Here is a 22,189-nt window from a genome sequence, read left to right as displayed (position 1 = left end):
GGAACATAGTTCAGATATTGAGGTGCCTCCCCCTAGGAATACCTAGAATCTGTTTGCCATTGGAGCCAGATGTCAGCAACTAGATTATCATTTAGGTGGGCAGATGACTGTGTAATTACAGGAGAGGTGGGCACAGGGGCAGGCATAAGTACTTTTTCTGGTGTTTTGTATCTTTCCAAGTTAAGGACAAATTCTCTCTGAGGCTAAGATAAGAACAGAGTCTTGCTCAGAGAAGGGCCTCCATCTGAAGAATTAATTAATTAATTAATTAATTAATGGGCAGGTGCAGGCACATCTGGAGGATATCGTTAGGTCCCAACTTTCTTGGCAGCTCTTTCATCAGGGCACCAAATCCTACCAACGGACATGAAGACTCGCAGGATATGGGCAGAGGCCAACTGTGATCTGAACGGCACTAAAACCACCACCAGCCTCCCTCGGGTGTCTGCCAAGAACCAAGCGCAACCATATTTGGTGTTGGGTTCTCTTCAGGGTTTTTCTTCCCACTCGCAGAATCATGGAAACTCCAGATAAAATGGGTCCTTCAGGGTCATCCAGTCCTGGCTTCTCACCAGCTGCTGTGGGAATTAGTTCGGTTGCCCATCTCTGCACAGGACTCTGGGCTGGGTGCTGGGACTCGAGAGGATGAAGGTTTGAAGACTCGCTTCCTGCCTTGATGAGCTGTGCCTCACTCCTTCAACCAGCATGTATCTCCTAAATGCCCACCCTCTTGCACACGTCCCTGTCATCATGCCATCCCCTTCCTTATTTGTTCACTCGTGTGTTGTCTCTGACCCTCTCCTTCCCCCATTACTCTGTAACCTCCACAAGTGCAGGGGGCCCATCTCTCTTCTTTACTACTGAATGAATGAATCATGAATAAATTAATTTGGTGCTGGAGATACAGGCAACACTGGATCACCTACCAGACAGACCAAAGTTTGTGCGTAGCACATCAGCAAGGCAGGGGCACCAAAAAATGAGAAAAAGATGTAAGAAATTTAAGCATTTAACGTGATTGTTTTCTATTATGGATGATATATTTTTTCACAATTAACATTTTTTAAAGGAGGAAAATAAAGCTGGCAAAAAAATAAGATCTTGACCACACATTACCTATTTCAGGTACTTTAAACCATATTTTGCTATTATTGCTCAAGAGATAATCAAATAGCACGTGCACATCCAGTTTCACATTACTACTAAGGGAATGAGGACATCAATTTCAGAACTTTTTGGACTTTTTTTTACTCACATTCTATGGTTTCACATTGTTTTTATTTTGGATGCTAACCAGAAGTGGCGTACCTGAATAATTTGTGCTCACAGCTAGCAAAGGGTCTTAACCAGGGGTTCAGAGTCCACGGAATCTAGTTAAAGCCATGACATCTCCACCAAGTGCTCAAAAACCTCTGAGGCCAGAGACTCATCACTGCCCTTCCCCTGGAAAAGCCACCCGCACATCCATCCATCCATTCATTCATTCACTCACATACTTGAAAGCATTTGCTAAGCAGTTGTTATGTGCCAAGCACTGTCCTAGGGCTGGAACACAACCCTGAATATCACTCACAGATCCCCCTGCTTTTATGAGACTTACTATATTCTAGCTGGAGGAGACAAGACAGTAAACAAGCAAGAACAATATATTTTAGGTAGTGATGAGTATGTGGAGAAAAATAAGGCAAGGATAGGTTTGAGCAAAGCTTGAAGGGAGAGAAAGAACCACATAGTTAGCTGGGAGAGAAACAAGTGCAAATGCCCTGAGACAGAAACATGCCCAGCCAATTTGAGGAAGAAGAAGGAGGCCACTGCAGCTGAAGAAGAGTTGGCAGGGAGGGGAATATTAGGACAAGAAGTCAAGTCCACCAGGGCCTATGGGCCAAGGTGAGGTCATGGCTTTTAATTGGGTAAGTAGAAACCATGAGCAGTTTTGAGCAGAGGAATGATACAATCTAACTCAGATTTAACAGGATCTCTCTGGCCAGCCCTGTGGCTATTTCTGTCCCTGAGTTGCACGGTTTGGCATGGCTGTATCCCATGCCAGGGCATCATGTGTAAGGCTGTACTGTCCTTCAGCAATGGTGCAAATGTCCTATATGTACACTGTCCAATATGGTAACTACTAGCCACATGTGGCTCCTGAGCAACTGAAGCATGGCTGGTGAGACTGGGAAAATGAATTTTAATTGTATCAGACTTTTTTAAATTTACATCTCCATAGCCATATATGTGTTGAACAATGTGGTGGAGACTCATTCACAAGAACCCACAGCCTAGTCTGAGAGGGGAGGAGCCAGGAGCCTTGACAGCCGCCTCCAACTGCCAGACTTCAGAACTTCGGGGCTGGAATGACCAGCGTGAATCATAGCACCTGGCATCTGACACCTGGGTGGGGCCTGGGGACTGGCTGGGTCTAAGGCTTTAGAAACAGGTGAGCAAACAGCCTAGAGGAGCAGTGACTAACTAGGTAATCAGAGCCATGCTGGGCCCAGGACCCAGGTCTCCTGGTTTTCAAGCCAGTGAAGTATCCGGTGGACTGTCAGTGGAGCAGTTACTTTGATTCTGTCTGAGGAGCTAAGATCACAGAGTCGTTTAGAGCATAGCCTCCAAAGCCCACTGCCTGGGTTCAAATCCCAACTCCACTTGCCACCTGTGTGGCCTGGCAAGTTTCTTAATAACTCTGCACCTCAGTTTTCCCACATGTTAAATAGGACTAGTAGTTCCCACCTTGCACAGTGATCCTGAGGGTTAAACAGGTATATATATATATTATATATATATATATATATAATATATATATATATATATAAAGTCAGAGAAGGAAAACTCTGACTCCAAAAAACCTCCGCTGCCTTGCGGCATACCTCTTCAGGGGAAAGGCTAAGGGAGTAAACCCCGACAGAAAATCCGGAGCCAGAGTCCCTAAGGCGGTTTGACGTTGTAGTCAACACCGGCAACTCCTGCGGCGCACCTGAACCCAAGCTGTATTGACTCCGTCTTTCCCTTGGATCCTTCAGCTGCGAAGAGAGGGGGGGTCTGCTGCATGGGCAACAGCAGACCCTCCATATTACCCTGCCCAGGCTCTGTAGCTTCAGCGTCATCGCAAGATGTCGATTCAACACGGGAGGAGACAGATACTACCATGTCACTCCCGAGTCGGACTGCACAACCATTCTCGGCGGTGCAGATAGACTCTTAAGAAGCTACACCATCGTCTCTCGAGACGGACGGCTGCCGACGACGACGATATATAAAGTACTTAGAAAACAGGTCAGCAGTATATGCGGTGGACTTCCAGCCAAGATGGAGGTAGAGATAGGCACCCTGCATCTTCCCCCACAACTAACAAGGAATACAACTACCTCAAAATAGGAGATAACCAGAAGTTCCAAAAAATCGAGTTGAATGGAAGTCCAACAAACAAAGATATAAAGAAGAAACACTCATCCAGATAGGTAAGAGGGGCGGAGCCGGGGCGGACAGGATGTGGTATGGAGGTGGCAGTGACAACGACAGTGGCAAGAGCAGCTGTGGCCAGCCATCAGAAAGCAAACATTAAAAAAAGTAGGGAGCGCTCCCAGCACCAGACCAGACCACACAGCTCACGGTTCCAGTACTAGGATAAATAAAGCCTCATTGCTTCTGACTGTGAAAACCAGTAGGGGTTGGGGCGGAGGAAGAAACCACTGGTCTCTCAGTAGAGTCCGCTTGTTTAGAGTGCCCCCATAGTCCTAGAATGTCCACAGACCCACCCACTCTGGGAATGACAGCCAGGGAAACACCAGAGAGGCACCAGTGCCATACGAAAGTGGGAGAAGTGCTTGGAAAAAGAGCAAGTGCTGAGCAAGTGGCATTTGTTCCCTCTCACACCCCTCCCCAACACATAGCACCACAACGTGGTGAAACGGATTGCCAGTACTGACAAATACCTAAGGCTCCACCCCTTACAATGTAACAGGTGCAACAGCTCTATCTAAGACACAGAGGCAAACACAGGAGCCTGTCAAGGCGAGGAGAGAGAGAAGTATGGCTCAAAAGAGGGAGCATATCAAGGTTCCAGTGGGAGAATTAAGCAATGAGGAGATAGCCAACTTAACAGAAGCAGAGTTCAATACACTGGTGATAAAGATTCTCACAGACTTGACAAATATGCTTGAGTATGGCAAATGCATAAGGGAAGAAGCAAAGACTATGCTAAGTGAAATGAAGGAAAATCGACACAAAACCAGGGTTCAAATCAATGATTTGGAACATAAGAAAGAAATAAACAGTCAACCAGTACAGAATGAGGAAACGAAAATTAAAAAATAGGAAAAATAAATTAAATTAAAAAATAGGAGAAGAGGCTTAGGAACCTCTGGGACAACTTTAAACTTGCCAACATCTGAATCATAGGGGTGCCAGAAGAAGAAGAGCAAGAAATTGAAAACTTCTGTGAAAAAATGATGGAAAACTTCCCTAATTTTTTGAAGGAAATAGACATACAAGTCCAGGAAGCACAGAGTCCCAAACAATCTAGACCCAAAGAGGACTACAACAAGACACATAATTAAAATGACAAAGGTTAAAGATAAAGACAGAATCTTAAAAGAGCAAGAGAAAAGAAGAGCATTATCTACAAAGGGGTTCCTATAACACTATCAGCTGATTTCGCTAAAGAAACTTTTCAGGCGAGAAGAGACTGGCAAGACATATTCAAAGCGACGAAAAGCAAGGACCTACAACCAAGATTACTCTATCCAGCAAAGCTATCATTGGAAAGGCAGATAAAGTGCTTCCCAGACAAGGTAAAGCTAAAAGGGTTCATCATCACCAAGCCATTATTATATGAAATGTTAAATAGATTTATTTAAGAAAAAGAGGACCAAAACTATTAATATTAAAATGACAACAAACTCACAACTATCAACAACAGAACCTAAAAAAATAAAAACAAAAACAAACTAAGCAAACAACCAGAATAGGAACAGAATCATAGGTATGGGGATCATTTGGAGGGTTATCAGCTGGGATGGGGAAGGGGGAGAAAGGGGGAAATGGTGCAGGGATTAAGAAGCATAATTGGTAGGTACTAAATAGGGGGAAATTAAGAATCATATAGGAAAGGGTGAAGCCAAAGAACTTATATGCACAACCCATGGACATGAATTAAGGGGGGGTGGGATTGGTGGAGAGAAGGGGGTTACTGGGCAGAGGGGAGCAAAGGGAAAAAAAAACTGGGACAAATGTAACAGCATAATCAATAAAATATACTCGGAAAAAAAAAGAAAACAGGTCAGCAAATCTTTTCTATAAGGGGCCCAGATAATAAATACTATTTACCACACAGTCTTTGTCCCAACTACTCAGTTCTGATGGTGTAGCCAGAAAACAGCCATAATCCATAAATAAATGGGCATGATTGTGTTCTAATAAAACCTTATTTATAAATATAGATGGTGGCCTGGATTTGGTCTATGAGTTGTACTTTGTAGACCTGTGGCTTAGAGCAATGCCTGAAACACTGTGCTATACACTTGTAGTTATTTTCTGATGAACTGTGAGTCCTGAGAAAGAAGACACCTACTCAGAAGGACTCCTGGTGGCTAACTGGGCTCAAATTTTTTTTTTTTTAAAAAAGGGCTAGCAGCCATTTCTACACAGGGGTCTCTCGCACAAACTGCACTTCAGAGAGACACCTGCACTAAACTGCCTGCATCTGCGCTGACCTGCCTGCCTGCACAGTGTTTCTGCCACACGAGCCAGCACTTATAAAGGAGTTCCTGGAATCCTATTTCAACCAATAAGACTGAGGCTTTCCCCATCCAATCAGAACTACGCAGCTCCAACCAACCACAGAAGCTCTGTTCTGACCAATTACGATAGTGCCTTTTGGATCGAACTGCAAGGATTTAGAGTCCTCATCTGCAAAAGGACAGACCAATCAGGGATCAGGGGTGGGGACCTCTGTCCATATAAGCCAACTTCCCTCTGGCTCTGACAGCGCACTTTTACTTTCCACTAAAGACTAAAGAGTGTGTGTCCCTGGCCAAGCTAAAACACTGAAGATGTCTCACTAGAGCAGAGCAGAGCAGAGCAGAGTGGAGCAGACCAGTGCAGCCAGAGCAGACCAATGCAGTACAAAGCAGACCAGCAAGGAGTGGAGCAGAGCAGAACAGAGCTGTCTAGCCAGAGAGGGGCCTGACCCTAGGACTGCATCACAGCCATGCTGTTTCCATGGCCAAGCTGTGCTATATCACAGTTAAGCTGTTTTCCACTTAATAAAGTTTCCTTCTTTACCTTATCCCAAATTGAGGATTCGAGTTGGTGTTAGATTGGCGCCGATGACCACCAGTTGACATTATTTCCTGATGAACTTCATGTACTTGAAGATTTATATTTGAATTGGGGGATATTCTTTCTATGGACCAAGCTACTCCTTATGTGGCATGTTTATCCTCCTTGCTCAGGACCTCTCCACAAGAGATTTCCAAAGTTCTTGGAAGTAATATTTATTCATGACAACTAGTGTTTACCATGTGCCCATGATTATGCCAAACTTTACGTACTTACCTCCTGTGGTTCTCACAATGACTTCAGGTATCACCCTGATTTTGCAACATGGAAAGTTCAGAGAAGACAAGAACTTGGCTCAGGCTGAGCTAAGGTCTGAACCTTGAGGGCAAGGATGTACTTTGAATCCCCTCTCAATTAGCATGGGGCCTGACACACAACAGGCATTCAAATAAACATTTGTCAGATGAATACATGGATACAGTGGCTCTAGATTCACAACATAAAGTCCTTCTGTTTCAGGAGCTTGTCAAGTAACTTCTCAGATCCTCAGTTTCCACAGGAATGAAATGGGCAAATAACACCTATTTCATTGAGTTGCTGTAAGGAATTCAAGAAAGTTACACATCTGAAACCTAAATCAGACAGCTGACTCAGGGCTCCCAGATCCTTAGGAACTGGTTCCTGCTTACTGACCTCACCCCATCTCCTCATCTAAGCTCTAACAGGGGGCCTTCGCAAATTCCCGCAGGTCATTCCTACCTCCAGCCCTTTGCTCTTCCTGAACCTCCCTCTGAACGCTCTTTCTACCTGCACCTCATAGAGCCACCCGCACTGATGCCTTTACATCCTCAGAAGTCCCCTCCTCAGAGAGGCTTCCCGACCACACACATAAGCAGTTCCCCCTCCTCCCTCTCTATCCCATCGCCTCTTAGTTCATTCTCAGCAGTTCTGGTTAGCTGTAACTACCCTATTTTGGTCTTTTCCTGTTCAGTTAGTGTCTCCCCTGCTTGACTGGAAGCTTCGTGAAAGCGTGTCCCTGGCCTGCCTCTTTCACCACCAGACCCCACGCCTGGTGCACGGCTAAGGCTCAGCGTCAGTTCCCTTCTTCCTCCTCCTGGTGGGTGGAGGGGAAGCCCCACAGAAAGACTGGGTGGGTCCCACACACAAACAATGCTCCTTTTAAAAACAACCAGATTGCAATAAAGGTTACAATACTGAAAAGGCATTTCCCCCTTTCATCCTTCTAAATTCTTCACTTCCTAAAAGAAAAAAAAAAAGCCACTGAGAGCCTCTGGGCCTAATTCAGGCTTGAGTTGCTGGGCAGAATTCAGCCTCTTCCAGAGAGAAGAGAAAAAATAAGCCAGATGGCTGGCTCACCAGAGAGCCATTGCAGCCTGACAATGGGCCTGTGCAATCTCCACTGTTCCAGACCTACAGAGGATCCCTCCCTCCGGATGAATGGGCTTAACAGATAAGGGGGAAAAAATAAGCACTGCAGGTTGAATGGTTACCTCAAGTTTTATACACTCTGTTGGACTAAAACAGCCCAAAGAATAGTTGTTTAATTATATAAATATCTAAAAGCATATTTCCAGGAAGTATAGGCACACGGTTCATGCAGTTATCAAATCTTATAACATCAGGGCTAGACAAGGCCCAAATATTAATAATACTACAGTTATCATTCAAGTGCATATCACCTACCTGGTGTGGTGCTAGATTCTTGATATGCTTATCTCCTTATATCCTCTTAGTGACCCTAGCAGAGCGGTATGATTATCCCAACTTTACAGAAAAGAAAAACTAGGCTCAGAGAGGTAACAGGACTTGCTCAAGGTAGCACAGCTGAAGACTGGTCAAGTTAAGATTCACACCTAGGCCAGGTGGCTCCATACAAACTGCCACCAGAGGTCCTCTTCATTTATCTTTAAAAAACAAAACCAATGGGGTGGGGATTGACTGTGGGAGAAGGGGTAGGCACAGTTTGGAGGGAGCAATGGGGGAAAAAGTGGAACAACTGTAATAGAAAAAATAATTTAAAAAAAAATAGTTCCAACTCTCCTCACAGGAGGAGTCTAACTGGGCCGCTCAGTTTTATCCCTTCACCCTTCTAGGTGTAGCCTGCTTCAAAGGCCCAGACCAAATCTCACCCTCTAGCAAGTGGGCTTAATCCAAATACAGTCACATCAGGGTCCTCCAGGTCCCCTCCTAAGAGCGGTGCCCCTTGCAGAGGAGAGAGAAGAGGTCAGTGGCCCTAGCTATCACACAGTTTTTCATTCTGCCCAGCCACCACATCACAGCAATCAGATCATCTTGGGTGAATTACTTCAGTTCCCCCACTGAACAATGAGATTATGGACATGGTCACTCCCCACGAAGGGTCAGGAGTCTCTCAGTTTGGTCCTTCCTCAAGAAGTGAAGCACAGAATTACCATATCATCGAGCAACTCTCCTCCTGCATATATGCCCCAAATAACTGACAATAGATATTAAAACAAAAACTTGTACATAAATGTTCACACCAGCATTTTTCCTAATAGCCAAAGGTGGAAACAATCCAAATGTGCAACAATAGATAAACCATGATACATCCACACGGTGGAATAGTATTTGGCCATAAAAAGGCCAGGATGGAGGCCTAGACTGACATGCTCCGTCTCCCTCCACAACTAAGAAGGAATACAACTACTGCAAAACTAGAGACAACCAGAAGTTCCAGAAAATAAAGCTACATGGAAGTCCAATGTATGAAGATATAAACAAGTGGTACTCATCCGGACGGGTAGGAGGGGCAAAGCTGGGGCAGAAAGGTCAAGCTGTGCTGGCGATGACCGGCGGCGGGACTGTGGTAAGCACAGACACCCGTATTTAGAGGAGGCGACAAGCACCTGGGGAGCACCCCCGGCTACAGACCAAACCCGTCAGCTCACGATTCCAACGCCAGGGAAGGCAGACCCCCCATTGCCTCAGACTGTGAGGGATGGAGGGTGTGGGGACGGAGAAGGAGGCTCCCGGTCTCTCAGCGGAGAAAGAACGGCAGGAATCCATCTTGGACCCCCACCCCTCAACAAAGCACCACAGTGTGGTGAGAAGGGTTGCCTGGTAGTGATGACTGCACAAGGCTCCACTCCCTATAGCGTAGGAGGTGTGACAGCCCCACCCAGGAAGCAAAAACTGACAGGATGGCAGGGATAATGATAGAGATCCCAATCACGCAGCTGACCAGAAAGCAAATACATGAATTAACGGATGAACAGATAGATAACCTTTCTGAGGCTCAGTTCAGAGCTGTAGTTATAAGACAGCTTACAGAAATAACAGGGGGACTTAATTAAGACGGGGAAGGAATGAAGACTAGTCCTGCTGAAATGAACGAATACACATATGAAACAAGTGGTGATGGAAGGAAAACCAGGGATCAAATCAACAAATTGGAACATAGGGAAGGAACAAACAGTCAACCAGTGCAGAAAGAGGAAACGAAAAGTGAGGAAAATTAGGAGATGCTCAGAAACCTCTGGAACAACTATAATAGAGCCAACATCCAAATTATAGGGTTGCCAGAAGGTGGAGAAAAAGAACTAGAAATTGAAAAATTATGTGAAAAAATAATGAAGCAGAACTTCCCTAACTTGGGGAAGGAAATAAGACTTACAGGTCCAGGAAGCACAGAGAGTTCCAAATAAACTGGACCCAGGGGGAACCACACCAAGACACATTATAATCAAAATGCCAGATATTAAAGATAAAGAGAGAATCTTAAAAGCAGCAAGAGAGAAGAAGAGAATTACATACAAAGGGATCCCAATTAGACTATCAGCTGATTTCTCAAAGGAGACTCTGCAGGCAAGAAGGGACTGGCAAGAAATATTCAAAGTGGTGAAAACAAAAACCTACAACCACGATTACTCTATCCAGCGAAGCTGTCACTCAGAATAGAAGGACAGAGAAAGTGCTTCCAGGACAAAGTAAAACTGAAGGAGTTCATTAAATCCAAACCACTGTTATATGAGATGTTAAAAGGACTTGTTTAGAAGGAGGATCAAAACTATGAACATTAAAATGAAAACTGTATCACAACAACCAACAACAGAAGCTAGGGAATCGAAACAAAGGCAAACTAAGTAGGCAACGAGAGTGGAAAAAGAATTGTAGGTATGGGGAACATATTGGGGGGAGGTCAGCAGGGAGAGGGAAGTGGGGAAAGGGAGGGAGATGATGCAGGAATTAAGAAGCATAGTAGGAGGGAGTGGAGCAGACAGGAAGATGTTGAGAAGAACTATATGCACAACCAATGGGCATGGACTGGGGGGGAGCAAATAGAGGGAGGGGGGTCACTGGGTGGAGGGGAGCAGAGGGAAAAGAAATTGGGACAACTGTAACAGCATAATCAATTAAACATATTAAAAAAATAAAATAAAGGAATGAAGTACTGACACTTGCTACAACATGGATGACCCTCAAAAACATTACTTAATTTAAGTGGAAAAAAAAACAACCATAAAAGGTCACATGCTGTGTGATTCCATTCATATGAAATTTTCAGGATAGGTAAATCCACAGGGGCAGGAAGCAGGGGCCAGGAAGGGGGAACAGGGAGTGACTACTCAGGGCACAGGGCTTCCTTTGGGGGTGATGAAAATACTTTGAGACCAGACAGGTGATGGCTGCACAACTCTGTGAGTGTTAAATGCTGCTGAATTGTACACTTTCATTTGATTCTGTTATGTGAATTATATCTCAATTAGAAAAACAGTCACTGCACGCACGCATGCCAGTTGAAGATGACGTGGTATGAACTACTTAATGACTCGAATATCAAAAACATTTGGAAAAAGGGAAAAGCCAAGAAGAGTCAATCTATTCCACAAACAAAGAACACACTAGGCATATGGGGCTGAGGGACCCGCGGGCGGGGGGCAGAATGTCTCCTGGGGGTTACTTGAGATACAGTGGGGGTTTTGCCTCTTGGGGGAGATGACATTCAAGTTGAGATCAGAAGTGTGAGGAGCTGGCCACAGGAAGAGCAGCGTGAAGAGTGTGTCGGGCAGAGGGAACAGCAACTGCAAAGACATGAGAAAGGAAACACAGGGAGGGACTAGCAGATGGCTTGGGCCTGGGGGAGAAGCAGAGGCAGCAGGCATGAATGCTCCGATGACAATCCTTTCTATGGACTCTGGGTCAAGGTGGTCCTCCACCTTCTACTCCTATCAGAACCTCCACTTTATAGATGGGGAAACTGAGATTCAGAAAAGGAAGTAACCTGCTCAAGGCCACAAGGCTAAGTAAGTGTCTGAACCCCATTCCTACTCTTAAAAACAAAATAACTGAAGAGACACAAGAATACAGTTCAATGAATACTTTGACAGGGCAAGGTCATGGTCTGTGTGGGCACAGAGAAGGCACCCATAGTCCAGCCTGTAGGAGGAGAGGTAATCAGGGAAGGCTTCTAGGGGAAAGTGATCCCAGATTGAAAGAAGAGCAGTATGCCTTATAAAGAAGTAAGGTAATGGAGCCAGGAGAAGGAACAGAAAGAGCTTCTCAGGCTCAAGAAGCAACATGCAGACCATCAGGCAGATGTGAGGGTGTGGCGGGATACGGAAGCTAAGACAGGGGCAAACCCACAAAGTGCATCCCTCAGCTAATATTTACTGAAGGCTTACTATGCGTCAAACACTGTGCTAAGCATGGAGATGCAATGGTGAGCCCAACAGGCCCAGCCCCTCCCCTCCTGGAGCTTATCATCTAAGCGGGGATGGGGAGACATTAATTAACAACAGTTAACACTTCCATAGTCCCACAGCAGCCTGTCTCTAGGATGGTCCCCACTGATCCATCTTCTATCCCCTGGTCCCCCCTCCCCATATCCTGACATTTACATCTTTATCTAGGCTCCTTTCACACTGAATGGGGTTGACCCATGTGACCAATAAAATATTGCAGAAACACCACAGTGTGATTTCCAACACCAGATCATAAAGGACATTACAGATTTCACTTTGCTCTCTCTCAGATCATCTGCTCTGGGGGAAGCCAGACGCCATGTCGTGATGACATTCAGCAGCCCCCTGGGAGCTCCATGTGAAAAGGAACTGAGGCCTCCTGCCAACAGCCAGTGTCAATTCACTATCTGTGTGAGCAAGTCATCTTGGAAGGGCCCTTCTAGTCACAGGCAAGCCTTCAGGTGACTGCATCCCTAGCTGATACCATGACTGCAACCTTATGAGAAACCGTGAACCAGAACCACCTAGACAGATCATTCCCAAAACCCTAACCATCAGAAATGTTAAGATAATGAGTATTACTGTTCTAAGCCATTAAGTTTGGGGGTAATTTGTAACACAGCATAGAAAGCTAATATAAACATTAAGTTTTTATATAAGTCAACTCTCTTAATCCTTATAATAACCCCCTGAAGTAGATACTATCATTATCTCCACTTCATACACAAGGAAACTGAGGCACCAAGCAGTTAAGCGCCTTGCCCAAAGGCAACTCCAGTAAATTGGAAAATGAGGATTTGCATCTGGGAGCCAGAGTCCAGACTTGCAACCACTACAGTACAGCTGCCTCCCTTCGCTTCATTTATTCATCACTATTTAGTATCTACTGTGTACCAGACATGGTTCTAGGTCCTAAGGGAACAAGACAAAGCTCCTGATTGTCACGGTACCCATATTCTAGAAAAAGAGACAGCTGCAATCAAATCAAACTCTACGACTTCAGATGGTGATAAGTGCTTTGAAGGAATAAGGAAAGTGATGGGTCAGGGAAAGCGAGATGGGGGTACTTCTTCAGACAAGATGACTCCAGAGGTCCACCTCTCTGAAGTGACATTTGAACAGAGACCTGACAGGAGGAAGAGGAGGCTACCATACAAAGAGCAAAGAGAAACGTAATCCAGGCAAAGAGAACAGCAGATGCAAAGGCCCTGCGGCAGAAACAACCTTGATATGTTGGAGGAATGGGAAGACAGCCAGTGTAGCTGGAAGCAGGATGGGTTAAGGGTGATGAGGGCCTGGAGAGGAGGATGGGGTCAAATCCCCAGGCCTTGTAGGCCACTGTAGAAAAGCCTGGAGTTTATTCTCAAAGCAGTGGGAAGCCACTGGAAAGTTTTAATTATGAAGGGGAGTGGTGTGATCTGTTTTTTCATTTAGAAGAAGGCACATGGCCTATTCTGTAAATCAGATCCCCTTTGTCTCCTGCCCACTTCCAATTGTACTCCGATGATGCCCATATAACAAGTAACAGTTTACAAAGGTCCACAAAGTTATAAACATGTCCCTTTTGAGCCTTCCATCTATGCTGATAGGTACAAGGTCAAAAATATCATTTGTCCAAGGAACGGGGGAGACTTTAGAAGAGCCAGTTACAATACTCATAAAAAGATGCTTAGAGTCTCCTTACACACTTAGTAAATCTCCAAAACAGATGAATCTCATACCCTCTGTATAAGAAACCATAATTGGCACCTTAAATGTGATGGATTATGCTAAAATAAGAGAAAGACTAAACACACACACACACAAATCCTCAAATGACCATTACTGAAAGGCTAAAACTGAGCTGATGCCAGTAGTATTAATGAGATAAAAAAGAATTATCATCAAACCCAGTCTGAGTTCTGATTCCTAAGTAAGTTTCCAGGGTTTGGATCCCTTCTGGATGGATGTTTCTTCTTTTTCTTCTTCTAGACATTGAGAACAATCCATTCAAAAAGGGCCTAATGCCCAAATCTACTATTTGTCTCATTAAATCCTTGTAACAAAACCACTATTTTCAAAATGAATTAGGAAAAACACTGCAGATAAAATTCACAATATGGTCATGCGTTTTGTTAAAGGCAAATAAAACACAGAAATGCTACAAGAAAGCATGCCTTGGGTACTGGCAATCTTTTTTGTCTTGACGGGCTGGTGGTTGTAAATACTTTTGTAAAAATTCACAAAGGGCACAAGAAAAGGGAAAAAAAAGAGAGAGATTATAATGCTTGCTAGGCACTTCACAAATTTTTCTCTCAGCTAATCCCCTCAACATCCTATTCTCATTTTACTACTTAAGAATGAGGCTCATCCCAATAAGACAGCCTCACAGATTTAGAGACTGGTTTTTGGGTTCTGTTGCATAAATTAACACATGTGTTCTGTTTTCATAGGGCATAAGCCTATGATCTCATTACCTGAGTGACTGTACAAATAGGCATCACTTAATCCTGTCTGCAGCGCTGCCTCATGAGACTCAACTGTTTGGCTGAACTAAGTGGCTGGGTTGGTGAAGTATGGGGTGGTCTGTGGGCTTCATGTTAAAACTGTTTTCTCTTTTCTATCCTAATGGCTTGTACAGAAAGGGCCCAGAGGTCTGGGGGCGGGGCCGTGGGGGGGACCTAAAATATTTCCCTCAGCCCAAACTAAGTATAATGGGCAAAAGGGTTTTGGACAGGTGCAACATGCCTTGCATACCTTCCTCCAAAAAAGCCCCCTCTTTTTTTCCTAATGTGGGACATTAAAAAATTAATCCCTGCCTTTTGTCGTCTAGTGGTTATGGTTTTAATGATGCCTTTTAACCCTGTTGCCAAATCTGTTGCCCACAGAATACAACAAGGATACCAGATTGTTAAACCAAGCAGGCCGTTTTCCTGGGACAGCCAACTGAGCTGGAGTCTGCACGATCCTTCCCCATGTGGGAAGGCCACCCTCCCCTCCACACCCCCACTCTTATTAGGGATTTCTGGACCCAAGGGTAGGTAGGATGATGACCAGGTCCAGCTTGAAGCAGCTAGAGGAGCATGAGACCTTCGCCCATTGTCCTTTATAAGATTATAAAGGGTCTGAAGTCTGACAGGGCAGAATTGTTACACAGCAGGAGTCCCCCTAAATTAATTTTTTTTTTTTTTTTAAGAATGAGGCTCAGAGAAGGCACTACACTTAACCAAAGATCACACACCAATACACAGTTGAGGCAGAATTCGGTTCCAAGTCCATCTAATTTTAAGCCCTAAAGTGTTTTGGGGTGCGCACCTCCTACCAGAATGTTAAAACTGGCTGGGATCTCAAAATCTTTTCATTTAACAGCTAAGGCTAGAGGCTAGCCCGGGATCGCTCGGCCGCAACTAGAAGGAAAGGCCACCGCGGTTCCATTCTAGCGCTCCTTTGGTAGGACACACGCCCTCTCAACTGGGTGAGGATGGGTTGGAGGAGGGACAGCAGGAGTAAGAAAGATCACTTTCCACAAAGACTAGTAGGTGGGGAGGAGGCTGGACCCTTGTCACGTTCCGGGCACCTCGCGACCGCCGCGTGCCCTCCGACCGCTAGGAGCACCGTCCCGCCGCCCTACCTGAATGAACGAAGGGCTGCCTGCTGGGCCTGCCCGGCGGGGGCGCACTGGCACTGGACTCGCTCATGGCCGTGCTCCGCGCGCCGGAGAGGCCGCCGGAGACCCGCTCCGGCCGTCGCCGCCGCCACCGCCGCCGCCGCCACTGCCACCTCCTGCCCTTCCCTCCCGGAGCCGGGATTCCAGGTTCCGGCGTGGACGTCACAGAGACTGGGGCGGGGCGCGGAACAGCTCTTCCCAAGCCGGCCGCGCGCTGGACCACTCCAGGGCCAGGGCGCGCGACCGGGATGTGTCAGCGGGCGGCGGTATGATGTAAGCCCCGCGGCGTCCCGGCTCAGGGATGCGGGACGTGGCTGAAGGTTCCGAACCGCTCCATTCAGCGGCCTGATAAGGAGCGAACTCCCGGATAGCTCACTAAGATTTTTTTTTTTAAGTACTATAATAAAAGTAACCAAACGGCAAACAAGTGTTTCTAGTAAGTTACTATTGGGGCACAGAACGGGGGAGAAAGAATAAACATGTTTGTAAATGCATAAAATATCTCTCCGGTGTGGAGCTGGATGGCTGGGTGAGAAAGATGCCAGAGCAGGTTTTCCCTCCGTGCTGTGTTTGTCTTTTAAATTTTACACCATATCTACGTTTCATCTCTGCCTGTATATATCTAAACACGGAATTAAAAGTAAACGCCAAATAAATAAATGTAATTGTATATATGTGCATAATACTAGCAATTGCCAAGTTAAATAAGTAATGGGGAAGTGCCCTGTGCACAAGAAGTCCAAATAATATACATATGGATATTTCAAGGAGGTGGCGCATAACTCCCCATCCTTTAAGCGGGAGTTGCACACAGTGACTACCTTCCAAAGAGAACAGTATGGAAAGGGAGGACGGGGCACACAAGTAACTACCTGGATAACACACAGCAAATACACTCTCAGGCAGACAAGGTCAACATCAACAGTTGTAAGTCATGTTGATGGTATGCACCGTTGATATGAAGTAATGAAAATGACACTTTACCTGTGGGGGTCTTTCTCCTCCATATCCATAACATCAGTTTGAGCATAAGAAAAACATCAGATAAACCCTAATCAAGGTACATTCTACGAAATTCCCAATCAGCCCCGCAAATCTGTGGAAGTCATCAAAAAAAAGAAGTCTGAGAACTATCACAGCCAAGTGAAGCCTGTGGAGACATAACCACATACTACCTAAGTGTAATGTGGTAGCCAGGGTGGGAATGTGGAACAGGAAAAAGTAACTAAGCAAACCCAAATAAAGTGTGGCCTTCAAATAATAACAGTGTGTCAATATTGGTTCATCTATTGTGAGAAATGTATCATACTGATGTAAGATAGTAATAATCAGAGAAACTGAGGCTGAGGCGTATGGAAACCCTCTGTACTATTCTTAGATTTTTTTCTGTAACTCTAAAACTATTCCAAAATAGAACGTTCATTGATTTTTAAAAATAATTGCCTGGCTCCAAATAAAGACTATTTTTATTGTATTAAGGGTAGAGTCACTGGGTTTCCAATTGGAACCTAGTTTCCAATTTTTTCCTGAGTCAGCTGGACCACATGCCTCAGCCTCTCTGAGCCTCTGTAGGGCATACACTACTAGATTCAGAGCTGTGGTGAGAAAAATCACCTGAAGTGCCTGAGTAGAGCATCTGGGGGAAAAAAACCTAATCTGGACACCAACATCACACTTACATAAAAGAAAATCCAAAGATATAAATTAAATAGTAAAACCATGAAAGTACTAAAATAACAATAATAAGGGTTTTCTTTGTTTTTTTGTTTTTGTTTTTAGTATCTGAGAGGGGAAGTCCTTACTAAGTTTGATCAAAACCCAGAAGCCAAAAAGCATGATAAATTCAACTACTTAAAAACTTTAAATTCTGCAACACAAACAATGACATTTGTATAACCATATCCCCTGCAGTGTTGTTTATAATAGCAAAAGAGTGGAAGTAGCCTAAATCTCCCTAGAAATAAGGCTAGTTAAATCAATTTTGACACATATGTTCAGCTATTATATAGCTGTATATGTAGACATATAGAAATTTCTATGTATAGGAGTATATAAGTTAAAAAAGCAAGGTGCAGAAGTGTAGTATGTAAGCTACCATTTGGGTAAAGAAAAAACAAGAATATGTATGTGCTTGTAAATGCATGGTACATGTCAGGACAATGGTGGGGGTTATTTACTGATTATCTTTTTTTTGTACTGTATAAATATTACTTATATACATTTGAATTTTTAAAAATTACCTTTAAAGTCTTTAGCACAGAAGAGTGTCATAAATGATGGCTATTTCTTTTTCTTTTTTAACCTCACCAAAGGACATGTTTATTGATTTGAGAGAGAGAGAGAAAAAGGCCTGCACATGGAACCCACACCCTAGGTATGTGCCCTGACCAAGAATTGAACCCACCACTTTTTGGTATACCAACTATGCTCTAACCAACTAAGCCACCCGGGCAGGACTGATGATGGCTATTGCTATTGTAAGTTAATGCTTCCCATTTCACTTCCTCACCAGAGGCCACAGCTCTGGATGAGGATGGATGGGACCTGTTTTCTTCACAAATGAAAGATAGAATGGGGTGGAGGTGGCAGTGACTGGGCAGTGACCCTAGAGAGAAGGCTCAGAACTCCTGGTTCTCCTCTGCTCCTGCTGATGTCACCTGGCACCTGGCTTCCTCTGGGGTCTGCATTCTGGTCAGGCCAGGCCTTAGGTTCTTTCTGGGGTCAGGGGAAGCAGCCCAGGCTCCTGAAAGAGACTCCTTCCTCCTTACAGAAAACTAATTTTACAGGAATAGAAATGGGGTCGTTCCTAGGGAAAAAGTCACGAAAGTCTCCTGTTGGGAGGACGTAGAAGAGGGAGAAGCCTGGACACCAGACAAGTAGAAATTCAGAGGGAAGGATGACGAGTGTGAACCAAAAAAGAATCCTTGAATCTATATATTGCTTTATTTCAAGAGGAGGCATATGTCTTGCCACAGCGCCCTCTATGGGCTTTCTCATTTCTAGCACCCTTTGGTACAACTTTTGTCTACACTATTTTCCACACTAGATTATAAGTGGCGAGAGCTCTCTTTCTTATGGGGGGATAATAATAATAATAATAATAATAATAGCCATAGCCATTTATTGAGAACTTATTCTTTACCAAACCCTTATGATTTTAATGCCTCATTTACTTTTCATCGTCACTTAGAAGACGGTAGGAACCTTCAATCCCCATTTTATAGAGAAAAGAACCGTGCTTTCCTCTTAAAGAGGAACCGAGTGAAACCCCTCTTCCCTGCTTCCCTCCTTAACCCCAGTGTTCATCTAACCCAAGCACCACTGCCCAAGGCAAGGCAAGGACTGCCTCCTGTCTCCCTGCCTTGTTTAAGCTTTGCACATCCAGCAGTCAGAGCATCATAACTGTGAAACGAAAGTTATTATTCTGAAACATATTATAAGGCAACTGTTCTTTATCAGTATGTTTACTCTTGGGTCAAACTCTAAATAGAAAAACACAAAGATGCTGATCAAGTAATTTTTATCGTTGTACATAACTGCTAATAATAACTAGCCCTACCAGTTTGGTTGTGTGATCACAGACAAACCATTTGAACCATGGAGTCCTCTGATTTTATATTTGCAAAATAAATGGATTAGAGCAGTGGTTCTCAACTGGGCCAATGCTGCCTCTGGGGGAGCATTTTGGAAATGTGAGGATGCCCTTTAATAGTCACCTTGAATAGGGGATGCTACTGGCTTTATTATTTTTTAAGTATATTTTATGGATTATGTTGTTACAGCAGTCCCAATTTTTTTCCCTTTGCTCCCCTCTGCCTAGTATCTTCCTTCCTTCCAGCCATCCCACCCCCGTAGTTCATGAACATGGGTTGTGCGTATAAGTTCTTTGGCTTCAATCTTTCCTATATTATTCTTAACTTCCCCCTGTCTATTTTGTACCAACCGATTATGCTTCTTAATCCCTGCACCATTTCCCCATTTCTCCCCCCTCCCCTTCCCAGCTAATTACCCTCCAAATGATCCCCATACCTATGATTCTGTTCATATTCTAGTTTGCTTAGTTGGATTTTGTTTTTATTTTTTAGATTCAGTTGTTGATAGTTACGAGTTTGTTGTCATTTTAATATTCATAGTTTTGATGTTCTTTTTCTTAAACAAGTCTCTTTAACATTTCATATAATAATGGCTTGGTGATGATGAACTCCTTTAGCTTTACATTGTCTGGGAAGCACTTTATCTGCCCTTCCATTATAATGATAGCTTTGCTAGGTAGAGTAATTTTGGTTGTAGGTCCTTGCTTTTCACCACATTGAATACTTCTTGCCAGTCCCTTATTGCCTGAAAAGTTTCTTTTGAGAAATCAGCTGATAGTCTTATAGGCACACCTTTGCAGGTAACTCTCTGCCTTCTCTTGCTGCTTTTAAGATTCTCTCTTTATCTTGAACCTTTGACATTTTAATTATGATGTGTCTTGGTGTGGTCCTCTTTGGGTCTAGCTTGTTTGGGACTCTCTGTGCTTCCTGGACTTTTATGTCTACTTCCTTCGCCGAATTTGAGAAGTTTTTCTTCATTATTTTCTCACCTAAGTTTTCAATTTCTTGCTCTTCTTCTTCTCCTTCTGGCACCCCTATGATTTGGATGTCAGCACGTTTAAAGTTGTCCCAGAGGTTCCTAAGCCTCTCCTCATTTTTTTTCAATTCTTGTTTCCTCATTCTGTACTGGTTGACTGTTTTCTTCTTCCTTATGTTCCAAATCATTGATTTGAATCCCAGTTTCCTTCCCTTCACCATTGGTTTTGTGTGGATTTTCTTTTGTTTCACTTAACATAGCCTTCATTTATTCCCTTACACATTTGCCATACTCAAGCATATCTGTCAAGCCTGTGAGCATGTTTATCACCAGTGTTTTGAACTCTATGTCTGTTAAGTTGGCTCTCTTCTCGTTGCTTAGTTCTCCCACTGGAACCTTGATCCATTCCTTCTTTTGGGCCATACTTCTCTGTCTCCTCATCTTGACAGACTTCTGTGTTTGTTTGCCTCTGTGTCTTAGGTAGAGCTATCGGACCTGTTACATGTAAGGGGCAGAGCCTTAGGTATTCATCACTATGAGCCACTCGTTTCACCACGTTGTGGCACTGTATGTGGGGGAAGGGTCTCAGAGGGAACAATGCTGCTTGCTCAGCACTTGCCCCTCTTCCAGGCACTTCTCCCACTTCCATATGGGACTGGAGCCTCTCTAGCTGTTGCCCTGGCCGTCATTCCCAGAGTCCATGGGTCTGCAGATGTTCTAGAACTGTGGGGGCCCTTTAAACAAGCAGACTCTGCTGAGAGACCGGCAGTTTCTTCTTCCACCCCAACCCCCACTGGTTTGCACAGTCAGAAGCAATGAGGCTTTATTTTTCCTGGTGCTGGGACCGTGAGCTGCGCAGTCTGGTATGGGGCTGAGAATGCTCCCCAGGTGTCCCTCCTAACTTTTTAAAACATGTGACTGCATTTTCTGCCAGCCTGCCGCTGCCACCACTGCTGCCACCACCACACTGCGTCCTCTCCACCCCTCCTACCTGTCTGGATGAGTATTTCTTCTTTATATCTTTGTTTTTTGGACTTCCATGCAGTTCAGTTTTCTGGAACTTCTGTTTTTCTCTAGTTTTGAGGTAGTTTTATTCCTTCTCAGTTGTGGAGGGAGACCCAGCGTGTCTGTCTAGGCCTCCACCTTGGCTGGAAGTTGCTACTGGCTTTTAATTCCAGGGTGAAAGCCAGGTTGCTCTCTGGCAATGAGATGATTAGTCCTATCCTGCACAATGAACACCCATTTCCCAGGACACCCACTACTCAAGGACCAAGCAGACATGCAGGCAGGTGAGAATCTGCTCTAAGGATGTGAGCAAAGAACCGAACTCCATTTGACAAGTAAGCACTTAGCATTTATTATATGATTTGAACATCTACTGAATTTTCTAGGAATGCAGTTACCATGTACAGTGTGAGGAGGGTGTATATCATTTAGTCCACAATTCTGCCAAAAGTTATTCACCATCTCAGAAAATCACAGCCACTCAGTATATTTGGGTCATGACTACCACACTCCTACATTGCTCTACTTTTGTAGCTGAAGCCTTTGCAATGCTTCTTCTAGAAGCCATCTACTATTTCATTACACTTATCTGATTACAAAATCCTTTTATTTTATCCTTTCTCTGTCTTCAAGAAGGGTCATATACTATTTGGTTCACATATTAGTTGTGCAACAAGTTGTGTCACTGCAGGGGACACTTGCACTCCAAAGAACCACATGACTCACTCCTTCAGTGCCTTCTTCTTCTTCTTTTTTTTAAGTATATTTTATTGATTATATTGTTACAATAGTTCTAATTTTTCCCCTTTGCTACCCTCCACCCAGCACCCCCCTTCCCCCAGTAATCTCCCCCCAAATCCATGCCCATGGTTCGTACATACAAGCTCTCCCGCTTCACCCTTTCATATACTCTTCTTCTTTTTTTTCTTAATAAATAAAAGATTAATTAATTATTTTAATAATAAAA

General features: G+C 44.2%; 1 protein-coding gene across 1 annotated transcript in view; it reads right to left on the bottom strand.

Annotated features, from left to right (window-relative positions):
* TMC7 (transmembrane channel like 7) overlaps positions 1-15,721 on the bottom strand; it is a 53,000-nt gene extending 37,279 nt beyond the window's left edge. The window contains exon 1 of the mRNA XM_090279131.1: positions 15,613-15,721. Coding sequence (XP_090135257.1) covers positions 15,613-15,679 — 67 coding nt within the window. The 5' untranslated portion in view covers positions 15,680-15,721. The remainder of the gene's footprint in view (positions 1-15,612) is intronic.
* Between the last annotated feature and the right edge of the window lie 6,468 nt (positions 15,722-22,189).

The sequence above is a fragment of the Furipterus horrens genome, unplaced genomic scaffold, assembly GCF_987537825.1.
Source record: "Furipterus horrens unplaced genomic scaffold, mFurHor1.1.pri manual_scaffold_5, whole genome shotgun sequence".
Lineage (NCBI taxonomy): Eukaryota > Metazoa > Chordata > Mammalia > Chiroptera > Furipteridae > Furipterus > Furipterus horrens.
The sequence above is the reverse complement of the archived record's forward strand: the minus strand, read 5'-3'. Positions and strand labels throughout refer to the sequence as shown.